The sequence below is a fragment of the Numenius arquata genome, chromosome 4 (genome assembly GCF_964106895.1).
Source record: "Numenius arquata chromosome 4, bNumArq3.hap1.1, whole genome shotgun sequence".
NCBI lineage: Eukaryota > Metazoa > Chordata > Aves > Charadriiformes > Scolopacidae > Numenius > Numenius arquata.
The window spans coordinates 22,223,622-22,238,911 of NC_133579.1; the positions used below are offsets into that span (position 1 = coordinate 22,223,622).

Below are 15,290 nucleotides of genomic sequence, written 5' to 3' on the forward strand. Positions count from 1 at the left end.
AGGCACTGCATAAACATGGAGTTAGTCATCTAATGCACTTAATATTTCTCAGCTGAGGACTATCGCCACTTTACCCTATGTCTAGGTGTGATTATACTTTGGTTTGCTTTTCAACAGTAACATTGCACTAGCAATACAGCTGATACTAAAGAGAAGGCTGAAAACACTGCAGACGGGAGGACTGAAAAAACCAATCCACTCCTTTACTTCTTTTCATGCTTCTTGGTTAATTTTCCTCTTTCTAGCTGGAGGCTCGTACTGCTGTTTGTTCGCTTCTCCTTTTGCTGGCTCTCCTGGGAAACTTGCTGCACTGCTCGGAGGATGGCAGTCTGCACAATCTGCTTGCTGGCATTCTGCAGCTTAACTTCGTCTTGCTCCGTCCCTGGCTTCTCACCTGTCAGAACCAAACAACAAAAAAAAGGGAACTAAACACTTGTGGCTACTCTGGGAACACCTGAAGGATGAAAAAGAGCAGGAGGGGAAACCCACAGAGGCATTTAGGAAAACGTAGACTCAGTTTCTAATTGAAATGCTTAGGCTAGGTTTTTATTTACATCACTAGATCGGATTTTAAAGGTTTTTAAGATACTCATCTCAATTAATTCTTAATTGACTGTTGTGCTCGAGGATTTGTATTTTATTGTCCAGTTTGAAGCCATGTATTAAGAATTATGTCCTAAGAGAAATAAACCAGAGTGAATTAAAGGTGAACTCTTTTATAAGAGGTCTACATCTGGAACTATGAGAAATTCCTAATGTTCTTTAAGAACATTCAATTTTTGCAAGGAAATTTAAGATAGAGACAAAAAGTAGAATCACCCGTTTACCTTAAGAAAGACACTACAAAATTGTGATATACAAGAGGGAAAAGACAAGGCCCTGAACCTGGGTCGAGGCAATTCCTAGTATCAGTGCAGACTGGGTGGTGAACATATTGAGAACAGCTTTGTGGAGAAGGATTTGGGGATACTGGCAGATGAAACATCGGATATGAGCCAGCAACGTGCACTCACAGCCCAGAGAGTCAACCGTATCCTGGGCAACATCAAAAGAAGTGTGGTCAGCAGGGTGAGGGAGGTGATTCTGCCCCTCTACTCCGCTCTGGTGAGACCCCGCCTGGAGTACTGTGTCCAGCTCTGGAGTCCTCAACACAGGAAGGACATGGATCTGTTGGAACAGGGCCAGAGGAGGGCCATGAAAATGATCAGAGGGCTGGAGCACTTCTCCTATGAGGACAGGCTGACAGGTTGTTCAACCTGGAGAAGAGAAGGCTCCAGGGAGACCTTACTGTGACCTTTCAGTACTTAAAGGGGGTCTACAGGAAAGATGGGGACAAACTTTTTAGCAGGGCCTGTTGTGATAGGACAAAAGGTAATGGTTTTAAACTAAAAGAGGGTAGACTTTTACACTAGATATAAGGAATACATTTTTCACAGTGAAGGTGGTGAAACACTGGAACAGGTTGCCCAGAGAGGTGGCAGATGCACCACCCCTGGAAGCATTCAAAGTCAAGTTGGACAGGGCTTTGAACAACCTGATTTAGCAAAAGACGTCCCTGCCCATGGCAGGGCAGTTAGACTAGATGATCTGTAAAGGTGCTTTCCAACCCAAGCCATTCTATGGTTCTGTGATTCTATGATCTGCAAGTCCAAACCAACCACCAGCAAAATGGTCAAACCTTACTCTGTGAGAAAGAAGTTAATCATAATCTCTAATTTTTCTTTGAAAAGACTTCAAAATTTACTTATTTCTATGATGTTCATAATATACATGTTCTAGCTAAAAGTAAAATAAAAATGTGGTTTAACTCTACTGAAACTGAAAAAATCAAAAAAACCCCAAACCTGCAACTCCACTGAGATGACAGTTTGTCTACAACTAAGAGGTTAAAACCATGAAAACTTAGAAAACATATTTTATGATGGAAAAGCTGACTGAATAGAATCACTTGAATTCTTGGCACAGTCAGCTTCCCTGATTCAGTTTGTTCCACTCCTCAGCATTTGAAACAGTGTTTTTTGGATAAAATTCAATGTTACTCAACAGTAAAGTACAGATATTTCTCTGTTACTCAAATATGAACTCACTTTGTATCACACAATGAATTAGTCTTCTTGCTGGGCTGAAAAAGATCAGCCAGCTCAGCTGGTGTTCAGAAGATAGTATGTTAATAAAAGTATGGATAAACATGGAATTGTAAATACAAGTTAGTATGCTGGAATAGGTTATGAGGTTATATGAAATGTGAAAAATTTGCCAACCCCTATAGGCGTAACTCTCCCACCCCAATTTATCATTAAAAACATACTGTCATTAAGCATGTTGCTGTTGAAAATTACTCCGTTTTCTTTCCTTAGGGATGCTTCATTATTTATTTTGTTCTTGCCACTTAATCCATAAAATCTGAACTTTAAATGTTTTTGCATTAGGGGGGGTCATACACAGCAATACCCAGTTGAAAATAAGGAGAGTCTTCCAGTTAATTTCTACTGGAGTTTTTCAGTTGTTTATCACAGAGCAAAGCCTGCCTGAAAGCACCTCTCAGGTAAGCAAAACCTAGATTACCTCTGTCCAGGTCTAACTCATTACATGATTTTTTTTTTTGCTGAGAAAACAAACCAAGAACAGAGAACCCCAAACTTCTGGACTACTTCTGCCCTGCCCGTGATGTTTTAGGTACAGTTATGCACACAAAGGAATTAAGGAAGTTCAAACAAACTCTTATCAATTTTACATCTGTACAACACAGAGTGACAGTAACCCAGGTAACAACAGCTAATTGGCTTTGGACACAGAGAGAATCAAGACCTTGGCCTTGGGTGATGTGACCAATGAGACCATTGGCAGTTTATGCTGACCATCTAACCTAGAAAGCAACAGTGAAAATAATAGCCCTTTTTGAGGGAGATACCTGACACTGCATAGAGGTCTGAGCCTGCATTGGGACCATTATGTGTAGGAGCTGGATAGCCAGCTAGGATCCAGACACATCAAGTAGTCAGACACAAATGTCCAGTTCCCCTGGCTGTGTGCTGGTCCACCTGGACAAGATCCAGGGCAAATGGTTCTAGGTGACCCTGCTTGAGCACTGATTTGGACAAGATCTCCAGAGGTCCCTTCCAACCCCAAGCCTTCTGTGATCCTATGATACTAGCTGGTGAAGATGCCATAAACCCCAGCTTTTCCAATTCCAGAAGGAACAAACAGCAGTCTCTGGAAGATACGTATCCTCACTACACCCTTTTCTTCCAATTATTCATTTCAAGGAAATCAGTTAGCACAAAGCTGGTCTCTGAGAAGCTCATTTATTTATCGATATGCTGGGCCTACTCCAAGCAAAAAGAGAGGGATTGACTAAGGAAAGCAGAAATGATTCATGCAACGATCCCAAAGGTGCTAGGCTGGAACATATCTATCAAATTGCTCCACCCTGCTGAAATACAGACTGCTGTGGACGTAAACAAAGGCAGAAATTTGAGTGCCTATAGAATTAATCAGGCATTTTAAGAACTGCCTATTTTCAATTAGGTAAAACAGAGACATTACTCCTGTTGTCTAAGCATTTGCTGTTTGGCTAATCATAATAAGAGCTACTAGGGTGATAAGGTACAATGAACTTTTATCTATGAATTTTTTAAGATTTGAAAAATAACTAGTTTAACTAAAATTCCATGACAAAAGGTCACTTGAAATAATTGCTGGGAAAAGCTTACAAGATGTCAGAAACAACAGTCTGCCTACTAGTTATTCTTGCCTAATGACTACTTTTTTTTCTCTTGATGTTAGAAAATCTTTTCTACCTATTCTCTATCTTTAAATGCTCACCTGACTTATACAGGAACCCAGCACCCTAATTCTGTAAATAGAGAACTGAAAAATCCAGGTTAATTGATGTTAAATGCAAGCAATTTTATCACTAAGACATGACAAAGTCTCTTTAGCATGTTTTTATTACCTTATCTTTCACTTGGTAACATAGCAGATTAAAAGTAATTTGCAAACTCCAGCCTGCTTCTGCAATCTAAAGTATAGTTTGAGAGATTAAAACAGCTCAAAATCTTGGACTGACTGCAGGAATCAGTCACATATTCCACTTTCATCTAAATCTAGTGCCATATATCAGTACCTTGAAATTCTCTTGGCTCACTTGAAGATTTTCTCCATGAAGCAGTTTGGAAACATGCTAGCAGTTTGGAAAAAGACTAAAAGCATTTGAAGTAGATTCCAAGTATTCATTACATTTACCATAACTAATACTAGTTTAAATCCAAGGACATCTTGTGTGGGAGACATTCTCTGTGATGTTTCTGAACTATGGAATATGCCTAAGAAATTATACATGGAAAATGATGGCTACAGAGAAAGAGCATTGAGCACAGACTAAATCTTGAAGAACTTCACTCTGGTTGCACATGGACCTTTTCTCATCTACACACTTCACTTCCATCCTGCAATGAAAGTAGTCTCTTGCACTTTCTGTTGATATTCCCTGTGCCTTTTCTCTTTGAGCTTGCTACAAGTCAAATTTAATATGCTTTATAAACACTCCTACTAAATAACACACAACAACAGTTCATTTATTTGAATCAGCAGTTAAGTTCTCTACCATATCTTTTCATAGGATTGCTGGGAATATTATTATGAAGCTAAACTATCTTGCTCTTGCAAAGGTGCAAGGCCACGCCAGATCTACTCATGCTGGAAATGAACTATGGGGGAAGAAGATGCCTTTTATTGGGTGCACAATCAGTGATTTAGAAGGTAACAGAAGCAACATTTCTCACATGGAAAGAGAGCAGGGGCTAAATGGTGAATGAGCTGTGATAGGAAGGAAATTTGGACTCTTGAAGATCATGGACTAGAAATAATATATCCCGTACTTTTTTGTGAAGACATAAGTTATGCATGAGTGTGCATGACCATGAATGTACATCCAATCTCAGGAAACCTCTGCTGTCCTTCAATTATCCCTTTCGCTTCTTTACCTGTATGAAGTTATTGCTTTTCCCAGGAGAAAAATAATGCCTTTAATTTTAATTCACCTTTCCTGAAAGCATGTGACATTTATGCAGCTTATCATGTCTTCCTGCAGGTTAGGTCTCATTCTGTCTTGAGGCATAATACAAACATTGCATTTTAAAAGAATGGCTTGGCTTTTATGACAGGTTCCATGAATCCCAAGGCCATGCATCAGAGGTCAAAAGTTTAGGTTCTGCTTCACAGGAATAACAAATGCAGTTTAATTCCAGCAAATGAATAGCACTAAAGCTGTTCTTCTGGAAAAAAGAAATTTTTGTTTTGTAATGTAATGTAAACAGCTTTGAGCTTAACTGTATCTAAAACTAACAATAAAAATCACATTCCTCTAAGCAAACTTCTGAGCAATTTAGAACTCACAAGTACCCAAAATGTATTCTCCTGTTAGCTACAATTTTAAATTATGCAAAATTTCTGAAGCTGAAAGAGCCCCGAAGCAAATATTCTTTCTTCATTTTTACATGAGACTATGCAGGTATATCCTTTAACCAGAAAATTTACTATTTGTTTTATCAATATACTGCTTTGGATTACAATAGTTAACCATTATATTATTTTCTGCCGCATTGCAAAATTAGAATTTTTTTTCCCCATTATTACTAAAAATTAATATTAATCCAGTGAAAATACTGCTCTCTGGTAAATTTATTTCAATTCTATTGAAAATTACTAATGTAATTTTTATAATCCAACTAACGACATTTTAAACAGAATTGAAGCATAAGTAAGCAAGACTGTGTCAATAATACTCATCACAAGGTCCAGTATGGATGCATGGGACCTGTATTTATGGAAAAAAGTTGCAGGTTATTACCTAAATTGTGTTTATAAACTGTAGATCTTTTGAAAAATTAAAGAACCCAGCAAGTTTGTAATGACATAATGTACGTGCATATGTTATAGTAACTAACAGTAACGTTCTTTCTATCAATATTGATAGTCTTCTACTACAAGAAATGAAGTTCAGTTCTTTAACCTCCCACTGGCATTAGGCAGTGACATCTCTCTCCATCTTGTCGGCCACAGCATGGAAGTTCCAGGTGAGTGGCTTCTGCCAAATATTTTGTAACCTGTGAATTGCAATGGTTAAAAAAAAAATCCTTCTTTGATTTGCCTTACAGGTTGGTGCTAGGAAGCCTGATTCGAAGAAGAGATACAAAATTTGAGGCTGCACAGCATCCATAATCAGGAAAAGTGTTAATGAGTCATGTTAATTACATACAGAATGAATGAACATGGCAGTCAGCCAGGGCTGAAGGCTTTCCAACACGTGCACAAACCCAACTTTATGCATGAGTGTTATTAAGCTATTTACAAGATTAGAGACCCAATTTGTCGCAATGTCACTAATGATGCCAGTTCAGGGACCTCATGAAAAGGTCCTACAATGGAGTTGTAAATTTAATCTTAAATAAATAAGAAATGTATTCTTAACTGTATTAGAATTAATTCTATCTAGTACTGTTTCTTATGCTCTAAAATGGAGCTATCCTCACTGATAACTGTCAAGTATCAGAGGGCAATACTCAGTTGCCTTGATTCTTTGAGGAAGAAGGGAGGACACTGAACATATCAGAAACGCTAAAAATACTTTCAAATAAGACTGTGTTTTTCCAGTTCCCTGACCTGTGGTGTGCAGGCCTTGCTTTTAAGGCTCACTTTCACTAGAGGAGTAACATCTCAGTTCAGTTATATTTTCTGCCCTAACCTCACTCCTTAGCTCCTGCCACACAACCAGCATGGAAGAGGAGCTGTGTCAGAAAGGGGGCCAGCACAAACTACTTTGCTCTTCAAAATGAATTATAAGAATGAAGCAGGAACAACCTGTCTCTGAACACATATCCAGGAGGAATGGAAGGGTGAAGGAGAAGACCAGAAATGCAGAAAACTGTCTCAAAGTATAAAATATCATGTCCAGGCTAATAATTCATTGTATCTTTTTTATCTAGACATTAGGTATATCTGAACTGAGTTTTCATATTTTTTTCCACTAAGTTTTGCTCTTTCTTAAGAGAAAAGAATATCTGTAAGTCTCTTTGATTTGTTTGCTACATAAAAGTTATCTTTTTGAAGACTTCAGTGAATTATTTCATACTATTTGAAATATTCCAGCCAAAATGAAGCTTCCAAAGTTTTTTTAGATTAAGAGGTTGTTGGCATCTACAGATACATTATCTATTCTTAAGCATTTTCTCAATATATTTTAGTAAGATTTCTCACCATACTTTAATAATATCAACTAAAAAAGATTATACATTTCAATCCATATATTTTCTAGGTATTTGCATAAATAGCAATAAATTCACTGCTTAAGGACTATGTCTTTTCAGCTTTGAAGACTGGATGTAGTTCAAAGTAGTAGTCACTGAAAATTTTGCCACACCCAAACCCATAAGTGTGATACTCAGATTTTGGTCCCAGAACGAAAGTTTCTGGGTCTAATACTGCCAACTAACATTAACTTATGAGGTTTTTTAACTCCTAGGCTAGAGTTCAGTGTATTAAAAAATTAGATACTTCCTAAAGAGCACCTGGGACCAGCTGCTCCAAAGTTAATGAAAATCCTAAATTCTCTTCATCTGTAAAATGCTGCTATTTCTTCTAGGGAACACACTTCAAATACTGAAACAAGAAATCTCTCTGCATCGAGTGCTGTGCTTCTCCCATGGAGGGAGAGGTCCAGTGGCACAGACACAGATGACAGGTGTCATCTAACTCCCTCTTCCTTCGATTTTCTTCTAGATTCCTAGCCAAAAAGAAAACATTAAGCACAGAAAGCTAGATAACATTTAAGCCTTCTGAATTTGTACCAAAAAGCTCATTGCCAGACTTGCACAAATCCTCACCTAGCTTTGCTAGGTGTTAGAAGACTTTTGGTATCCACTACTATATAGCATAAGTGAAAGGAAAGTTTTCAGTGGAGACATATTCCACTACTTAAGTTTTATTTTGCTAGCTGTTGTGTTTGTATTTCTGCAATGCTTGTGGTTTTTGGTCTTGAAGAACTATGTACAGGTTAATTAAAATTTGCAATATCTGACCCTGATTTTTTTTTTTTTTTTTTTTAAAGTGAACAAAACCGGGAAGAGGCTACACAACCTGTCAAAAGCCAGGAAAACAGTGAAAACATCCTGTTACAATTCAATTTATACCAGATTATTCAGAGTCTAATTTCAGAAGTTGTCTGGTTAAACCTCAGCTGAAGCAGAGCCCTTCCTTATCACTAAAAAAAACCCACAAAAAACTGAATTTGCACATATACAAAATGGTATAGAAAATCTTTTCTTCTTATTTTAGAATGTGAGCAGAGTTTTAAAGCTGTACATAAGGCTATTAGTAATTGAAGCTGAGATTTTATATATATATATGTACCTACATATTATATACACAAACTCACAAGAGAATCAAAGATTATATAAATTTAAAATGTACCTTGAAAGAGTAAAAACTAGGGTTTTTTCACAGATCTAATCTTCACAGCATCCCTGTTTGCAACAGGATGCCATGCTGTTTTACCCTCTTGGAGCTAATTCTCTAACTTCCTAGAGAAATATTTTCAGGTCTATTAAGGAAATATACTTCAAGACAAAATGTAATGTCAATCTGCAAGTATTTAACAGAAGCAGTAATGGATATGCAACCCCTCCATACTGACAAATGGTGAGTGGATTCACTGATCAAAGTAAGAAAATACAGTGTCATTATATCAAATATGGATACTACAAAGTGAAGCAAATGTAAGTAATCCACAGGAGATTATATTTGCCTTACCATTAGAGAAATATCTGAGTAGAATATGGCCCACTTTACTTCTTCAGGCTGAAAATTTCAGATTCTCTTGACGAAGAAAGACATTGTCTTCTGATAACATGACTACAGGCATTTGCAGGGTCAGAAGACAGCAGCACAGAGCTTACCTGCCTTGACTTCCTTGGCAAGGCATTCTAAAGGATCCTGAAGCATTTTATGGCTATTCAGGTCAGCTTTTCATTTCTGCTAACATCAGTAAAGATTCTGCTCCAATTGCAATCCTTTAAAAATAATAAATCTTGTTCTGTAGGATCTTGCAAATTATTATGGAAAGAAGACACTATAAATGGGTAACCAGTACTCAGATAATTTCAGAAAGCCTATAAATAAATTATTAATACATCGCTTGCAAAGAATTTTTGCTTAACTTAGTATTTGTAAACTTAATACAACAAATTGTGTCCTCAATAAAATTCTTAATAAACAAGATTGGAGGTATAGGAATAAATCTCGCTGTGTTTTACAGTGAGTGCATTTAATTTCCAATATCATGATAAAGCTTACAAGGTTGGAATCATGTTATTTATGTTTATAACAAGTACAACAGAGCAATTCATCTAGGAGAATAATGATTTTGAGGGACAAACTTTAGACATCAGTGTAACTCATTCCTTTTGTACATTCACCGTTTGACTTTCCTGCTCAATACAGGGAGCCCATACACAGTGCCAGTAAGTATGTTAATAATGGCTGTATCATTTATTACCACCATCCCCCAACTATGAACAACTCCTTCAATATAGGCCACTACACAGCCACTGTGAAGACAGAATTCTTTTCACTGCTAACCTGAATAGGATTCAACCCAGTGATATGGAATTGAAAGGTGCCAGCCTCACTTGTTTAAGCTCTTCGTTCTGTTAAAAATAATTTGAAAAAGTAGATTCTGTGCCAGTTTTTAACGCTGTGTTGATTCATACTTTAAATATTGCACCTAGGATTGTTGACTACTTATTAAGCTTGCTAATTGCATCACATTTCTGAATATCTATGAACTAACTTTCTTCATCTCACTAATGAGGTCTGCTAGAGGAGTTTCACAGCAGGGGAAAGATCAATGCGTCATTGGGGAGAGGTCAGCACAGGAAACAATTATTCCTCAGCAAAAAAGAACAAGAAATTTCCTCCTATATGATTTCTTCCTACCAGATGACAAACACTTTGAAGCATTGTTAAGGTCTCTCAGCTGCAAATACATTCAGACACTTTTGGGGGGCAACTGCCTTGCATATTCATACCAGCTATCAAAAATTCTGGACAAGAAAACCATTACACCAGATTGTATGAGCTCTGCAAAACAGCCTTGCCTGTAGCCTCTGAATTATGTCCATGACATGGTCTTTGCCAACGCTAAGCTCAAGAGACAGAATCCTACTTGTACTTACTATTACTTCTTGCAGGGGGAAGATGGGGAGGAAGGGGCTTGGCTGGTACCGCAAAACTTAGAGCATTAGCAGAATGTAGCACAGCAGTTAACAGGGACAAGGACTGTGCCCTGCCTTGCTACAATTGTTCTCATGGGTGAAGGAAAAGCACTTCATAACTGAGAGTCCCAGAGTACAATATTCAGTGCAAACACTGGAGATATCCCACAAGAGGTTATCTTCAAAAATTAAAGTTATTGGTAGCAATTTTTCCATTCATTAACAGGTACCTCCATAGTGTCTTGATCTGTGCATTGCAGACAGGGTTCTCCACAGTACCTGTAACTATAATCAAACAAGAAAAAAGCTATCAAGAAATTTCATGTCTTCACACCCCACAGCACAACAGGTTTGTTGCTTTCCCAGTTTTTCCGCTAGATAAGATCAGGGCTATTCAGACAAGTAAGCACATCTGTTTCAGTGTGCAGCTGCTATGTCTTCAATTGCAGTTTAATGAGATTCCTGAAATGTTTGGTACAGGATGTGCTTCTGATCTTCAGTGTCATTATGCAAGTCTGCTATACTGCTCCTAGCTTAAAAATGTTAAGAACAGCTGTGCTGCTGAAAAGCTAATTGAAAAGCTATTGGCGTTGCTCTGGTAAGAAAAAGGTGCTGAGCAGTGAATATTCTGACCTCTCTAATGTCTATCTTTAAACTTTAAGTGTGTTCACACATCAGGGTTTTTTTTTCCATAAAAATATTGATGCAAAAAATGAGTCTACCTCCTCCTCCATCTTTTGGGATTGCAGGGACATGAGTAAATCCTGTGTTCCTAGTTATGGAGAAAATGTCAGGTAAGAAAGAATTCTTCAAATTAGACTGAAAAATAACAAGATTCACCTGAAAGATGACACACAATTCAAAGTAGATACAAGCTTAAAGGATAGGAGTGTTCAGACACTGAAAAAAAGCTGCCAAGGTAAATGTTGTGATCTTTCTTGATGTATTCAGATCAAAACCGATTCCTTTCTAAAAGATATTATTTAGCTCAAAATACAAATTCCCATCCAAGCAAACATAGCTCTGTACAGTACTGACTGGGTGAAAGAGTGATGGCCTGCAATGGAATTTGGCAATTTTTTATGGTCTTACATTACAAAGTAACATTTTCAAAATATACTAAAATAATCACTGGAATGATAAATCTAGCAAGAATTGCTTAGAAAACCCATTAGGTAGCTCAAACATCCTTAACATGTTCCTAACTTTATTGCCAAGCTAGCTTTAAAAATGCAGGCCATCTTTGTGCTATATTAGTACACACACATAAGGGCAAAGGTCTAAGACATAAGCCAGACATAAGCATTGGAGTGATTTGTGCAAATATATGCAAAATAGCATCAGAAAAAAAATCCTTGGAGCAGGAAAAACAGGTTTGTATCCTGCTTGCCCAGGGAAATCAAAAATAAACAGTATTATTTAAAATTTTATCTTACCTTTCCACTTGAGAAAGTTTTAGGGCTGAAAATAAGCATGGAATATGCCCATACTCATTTTTGAAAGCAATTTGCAAAGAGATAGTATGATACTGATTAGCAACATTTAAAATTATTGTTAAATATTACAGGTTCATTTAAAAACAAAAATAAGATTATTATTGATCAGATAGCCTCATACTGGAAGTGATCACTCCTTTGTGAACTAATAATGTGATAACAGAAGGCTTGCTGCATTCTACAGTTTTTGCTGATGCTTAGAACAAATAATGTTTTAATAACGATTCGTTCCTTATCTAACAAGGGCAATTATTTAATCTGTGGAATTATTTATAGTTATCAATAAGTTAGTTTGGAAGTTTTTTGTTTTTTTGTTTTGTTTTTTTTTTTAAATTCTGGAATACACTAGCTTCTGAAGTCTTCTAAGAAAACCTGCCAATTCAAAAATGATGACTTCTCTTTGCTTTTTGACCTAATCCAAAACATTGAATTTTCATGCTTCTTTACTGCAGTCCTGTGCATACCTCCATCCTCACATCCAACAATCAGTGGCACTTTTTTGTCTACTTGTCAGGCTACCTAAAGCGGTTCAATTCAGGAAAAGTAAAGAAGCTAAACTTTGCAATGTGTACTTTGTCCACATTTTCACTACATGGTTTGTCCCCTGTTGTAAGGGCAGCACGTCATGTGGGAATCCTCCAGGTATAATGAACTCACAGACATCTCATAGAGTTCACATTGCATTTCCTATACACCAACCTATCATCAGTCAACCAGCACAACAAAATGCAATGAAGCCCCAGTCAGATTAAATCAAGTAAGGAAAAATGTACTTTTCTCAGTTCCTTTTTCTGGAACAAAGTAATTAAGACTGGGTATGAAGAAATATCAGATGTGAATAGTAGCTTTTTGCATACCTGTAAATAGCAACATGCTGTCTACAATGAGCCAGAAAGTCCAATTTTGACCATGAAATAGTAGTCTTTTTGTAAAAATTGTGACATATCTATCTCAGTAATATCCAGGCCTGTTCCGGAGGTGTGAGGGGTGTTTGTTTGTTGGTTTGTTTGTTTTGTGGGTTTCTGGTGGGAGGTGTTGGGGTTGTTTTTTTACATAGTAGCTGGTTGAAAGATTTAGGGAAAAAAAGCTGAAGCTTAAAAGAAAAGTATCTATTCAGTCAATAGTCAGTTGGCTTCACCTTTTAAAAAAATATATTTAAACTTGGTAAGCTTCCTCTGCTTAACAGTTTATAAACATAGCATGTTAATTCAGAGCTCTGCAATGATGTATTCACTACCTTAAAGAAGTAAGCATCATCTTATTCATATGCAAAATCTTATCTTCAGATAAAGAAGTTCCATTATTTTTTCTGGAAGAGAGTTTCCTTTTGGTTGTTGTTCATTTCTTTTTTTCACGGCCCTCCTGGAAGGATGTTTACCATTCTGAGCCTCACCATTTATAGTTAGACACATCTTTTTCTTCCTCCTGCCTCCCCCCACAAAAAATAAACAGAAAATAAGGTCATTCTTCACAGTGAGATAAAATCAAAAAGTTGACTCAAGAAATGAAACTCAATTTCTTAGTAAACTTAGAGAATTCCTATGTCATATAGCCTTAAGTACTATGAAGCTGCTAAAGACGTACAAAACCCTGATTATTTTTTTTAAATATCTGGAGAAGAGATAATGCCAGGGCAGCAGTGACTTACAGTGAAGAAAAGCAATAAAAAAATGCAATCTACTTAAGCTTGCTCACTCTGAATACAAGAGATTGTCAAGCCCCTCTGATTGCTTTATCATCTCTTCTGCCAACTCCTACTTAGTTACTCTATGTATATTATGACAACATTTGCAAGGAAACCATGGGCTTTTCTTTGTGTGAAAGCAGACTGAAGAAGAATGACTATACAAGACATATTTTTTTTCTTTATGGATTAGAGTTGTGAAAAGAACAATTCATGTAGTTATTAATGAGATTTGGGGGTTGTTCATTGTCAGCCTTTGGGGAAAATATGCATGATTTCATTATTTTAGAGGAAATCTCTTCCTGAAGTATGCCAGTCCCATGGTGCATTTCAAAAATTAGTTCAGTTAATGGTGACAGACTGTCAGATAAAAGGAGTTCAGAAAAGAGACACTAATAGCAAAAGGTGTACTACAAAAAACAGTGGCTGGTTCTATTAAGATAAATAACTTGGTCCCAATTCGGAACAGGCTCTGTGGTTAAAGAGACAAAATGAACTTGTGGTTGTTGAAAAAGGATATTAATTTCTCACAGTATTTGTTGAGTTAGCAAAGTCAACCTCAAGATCATTTTTCTTAATCAAGGTATAAAGCTTTTGGATTCTTATCCCTTCACAGACTGGATACAGAATTTCAAAGGAAGACAAAATTTCTGCTAGCTTTGCAAAATAAAGGTATTAATAGTTACTCGCTGTGAAGCTGCAGACTTTACTTTCCTTTTTTCTATTGATCTGCTATTTTTACTGACAATTATACATCTTTAAAGAAGTTAATTGCAAGTCATTTCACTACAGAAGACATTATGCGTGACTTACATTCGTATCCTGGAGCTACTAGGCCTTTCTTCCCTTTCTGAACAACAAAATGCTTATTTCCAAGTGTACCAAGTCCAATTCAGATTCTCTATAGCTTCCCTTCTTCTATGGTGTAGCACACATACACTACACAGCAGAGATTCTGCACCCTTATAGAGCGAGGTCTCGCATTAGCCATGAGCTCCTGCCTGCTGAAGTCTTCAATTTTGCTCCAGTAAAAACCCGCCTGAACAAACTTTCTGTTCTCTTCTATTCAAATACTTAGAGGAGGTTGGGGGTGTGTGTGTAAATTTGTAAAATATCTCTACGAGTTTCAGAGATTGTCTTATTGGCAGCTGCCAGTGTGGGTGCCAGGAGACTCATTCTCCAGTCACTACAAGGCCATGTCCCATTCCTGACCCTTTTATGCAGTCTGACAAACACAGAACTCTGCACACTTGTATAGGAGGCTCCTGTCCCTGATGGGAATCACAGGGGTGACCCTCATAACCTCCGGCTCCACAGCTAAACACATTCTAAGCTAAGCCCCCTCCTTTGAAACCGCCTGTCTCTGCTCGGCGGCAGCTCTGGTTCAGCTGTTGACCCCTCCCCCCCGCAGCCCCCGGAGTAGCTCACCGACACGGTCGGGGCCTTCCCACTGGGCTCCCCCCGGCTGGGCACGGGAAGCGGCTGCCCTTACCTGGAGCGAACACCATGGTGCCGCCCGGGCGCAGCTCAGCACCTCGGACAGTTCCGTCTCCACGCGGCTCGGCACCCCAGACAGCTCCCCGGCTCCTCACGGGTCAGCACCTCGGACAGCTCCCCCGGCCCGCACTGCTCAGCACCTCGGACAGCTCCTCGGCCCCGCACGGCGGCGGAGGCGGCTGCGGGCCGCGGTCCCTCCCTCCACAATGCGGCGGGGCGGGGAGGGGGCCGGGGCGCCTCCACCGCCCGCACGGACACACACACACACACACGCTTCTCAGGGAATCATCACTGCCACAATTCGTCGCCCTCCCTGTAGCGGCAGCAGGAGGAAGGGCAAAG

The 15,290-nt window shown here is 38.3% G+C and overlaps 1 protein-coding gene across 1 annotated transcript; it reads right to left on the bottom strand.

Moving 5' to 3' along the window:
- Positions 1–203: 203 nt before the first annotated feature.
- Positions 204–14,959, bottom strand: AKAIN1 (A-kinase anchor inhibitor 1). The gene is made up of 2 exons (XM_074146796.1): positions 14,944–14,959; positions 204–394 (listed from the first exon to the last, which is right to left on the bottom strand). Exons 1-2 carry the CDS (start codon positions 14,957–14,959, stop codon positions 204–206), a joined length of 207 nt encoding a protein of 68 aa, XP_074002897.1.
- Positions 14,960–15,290: the final 331 nt, after the last annotated feature.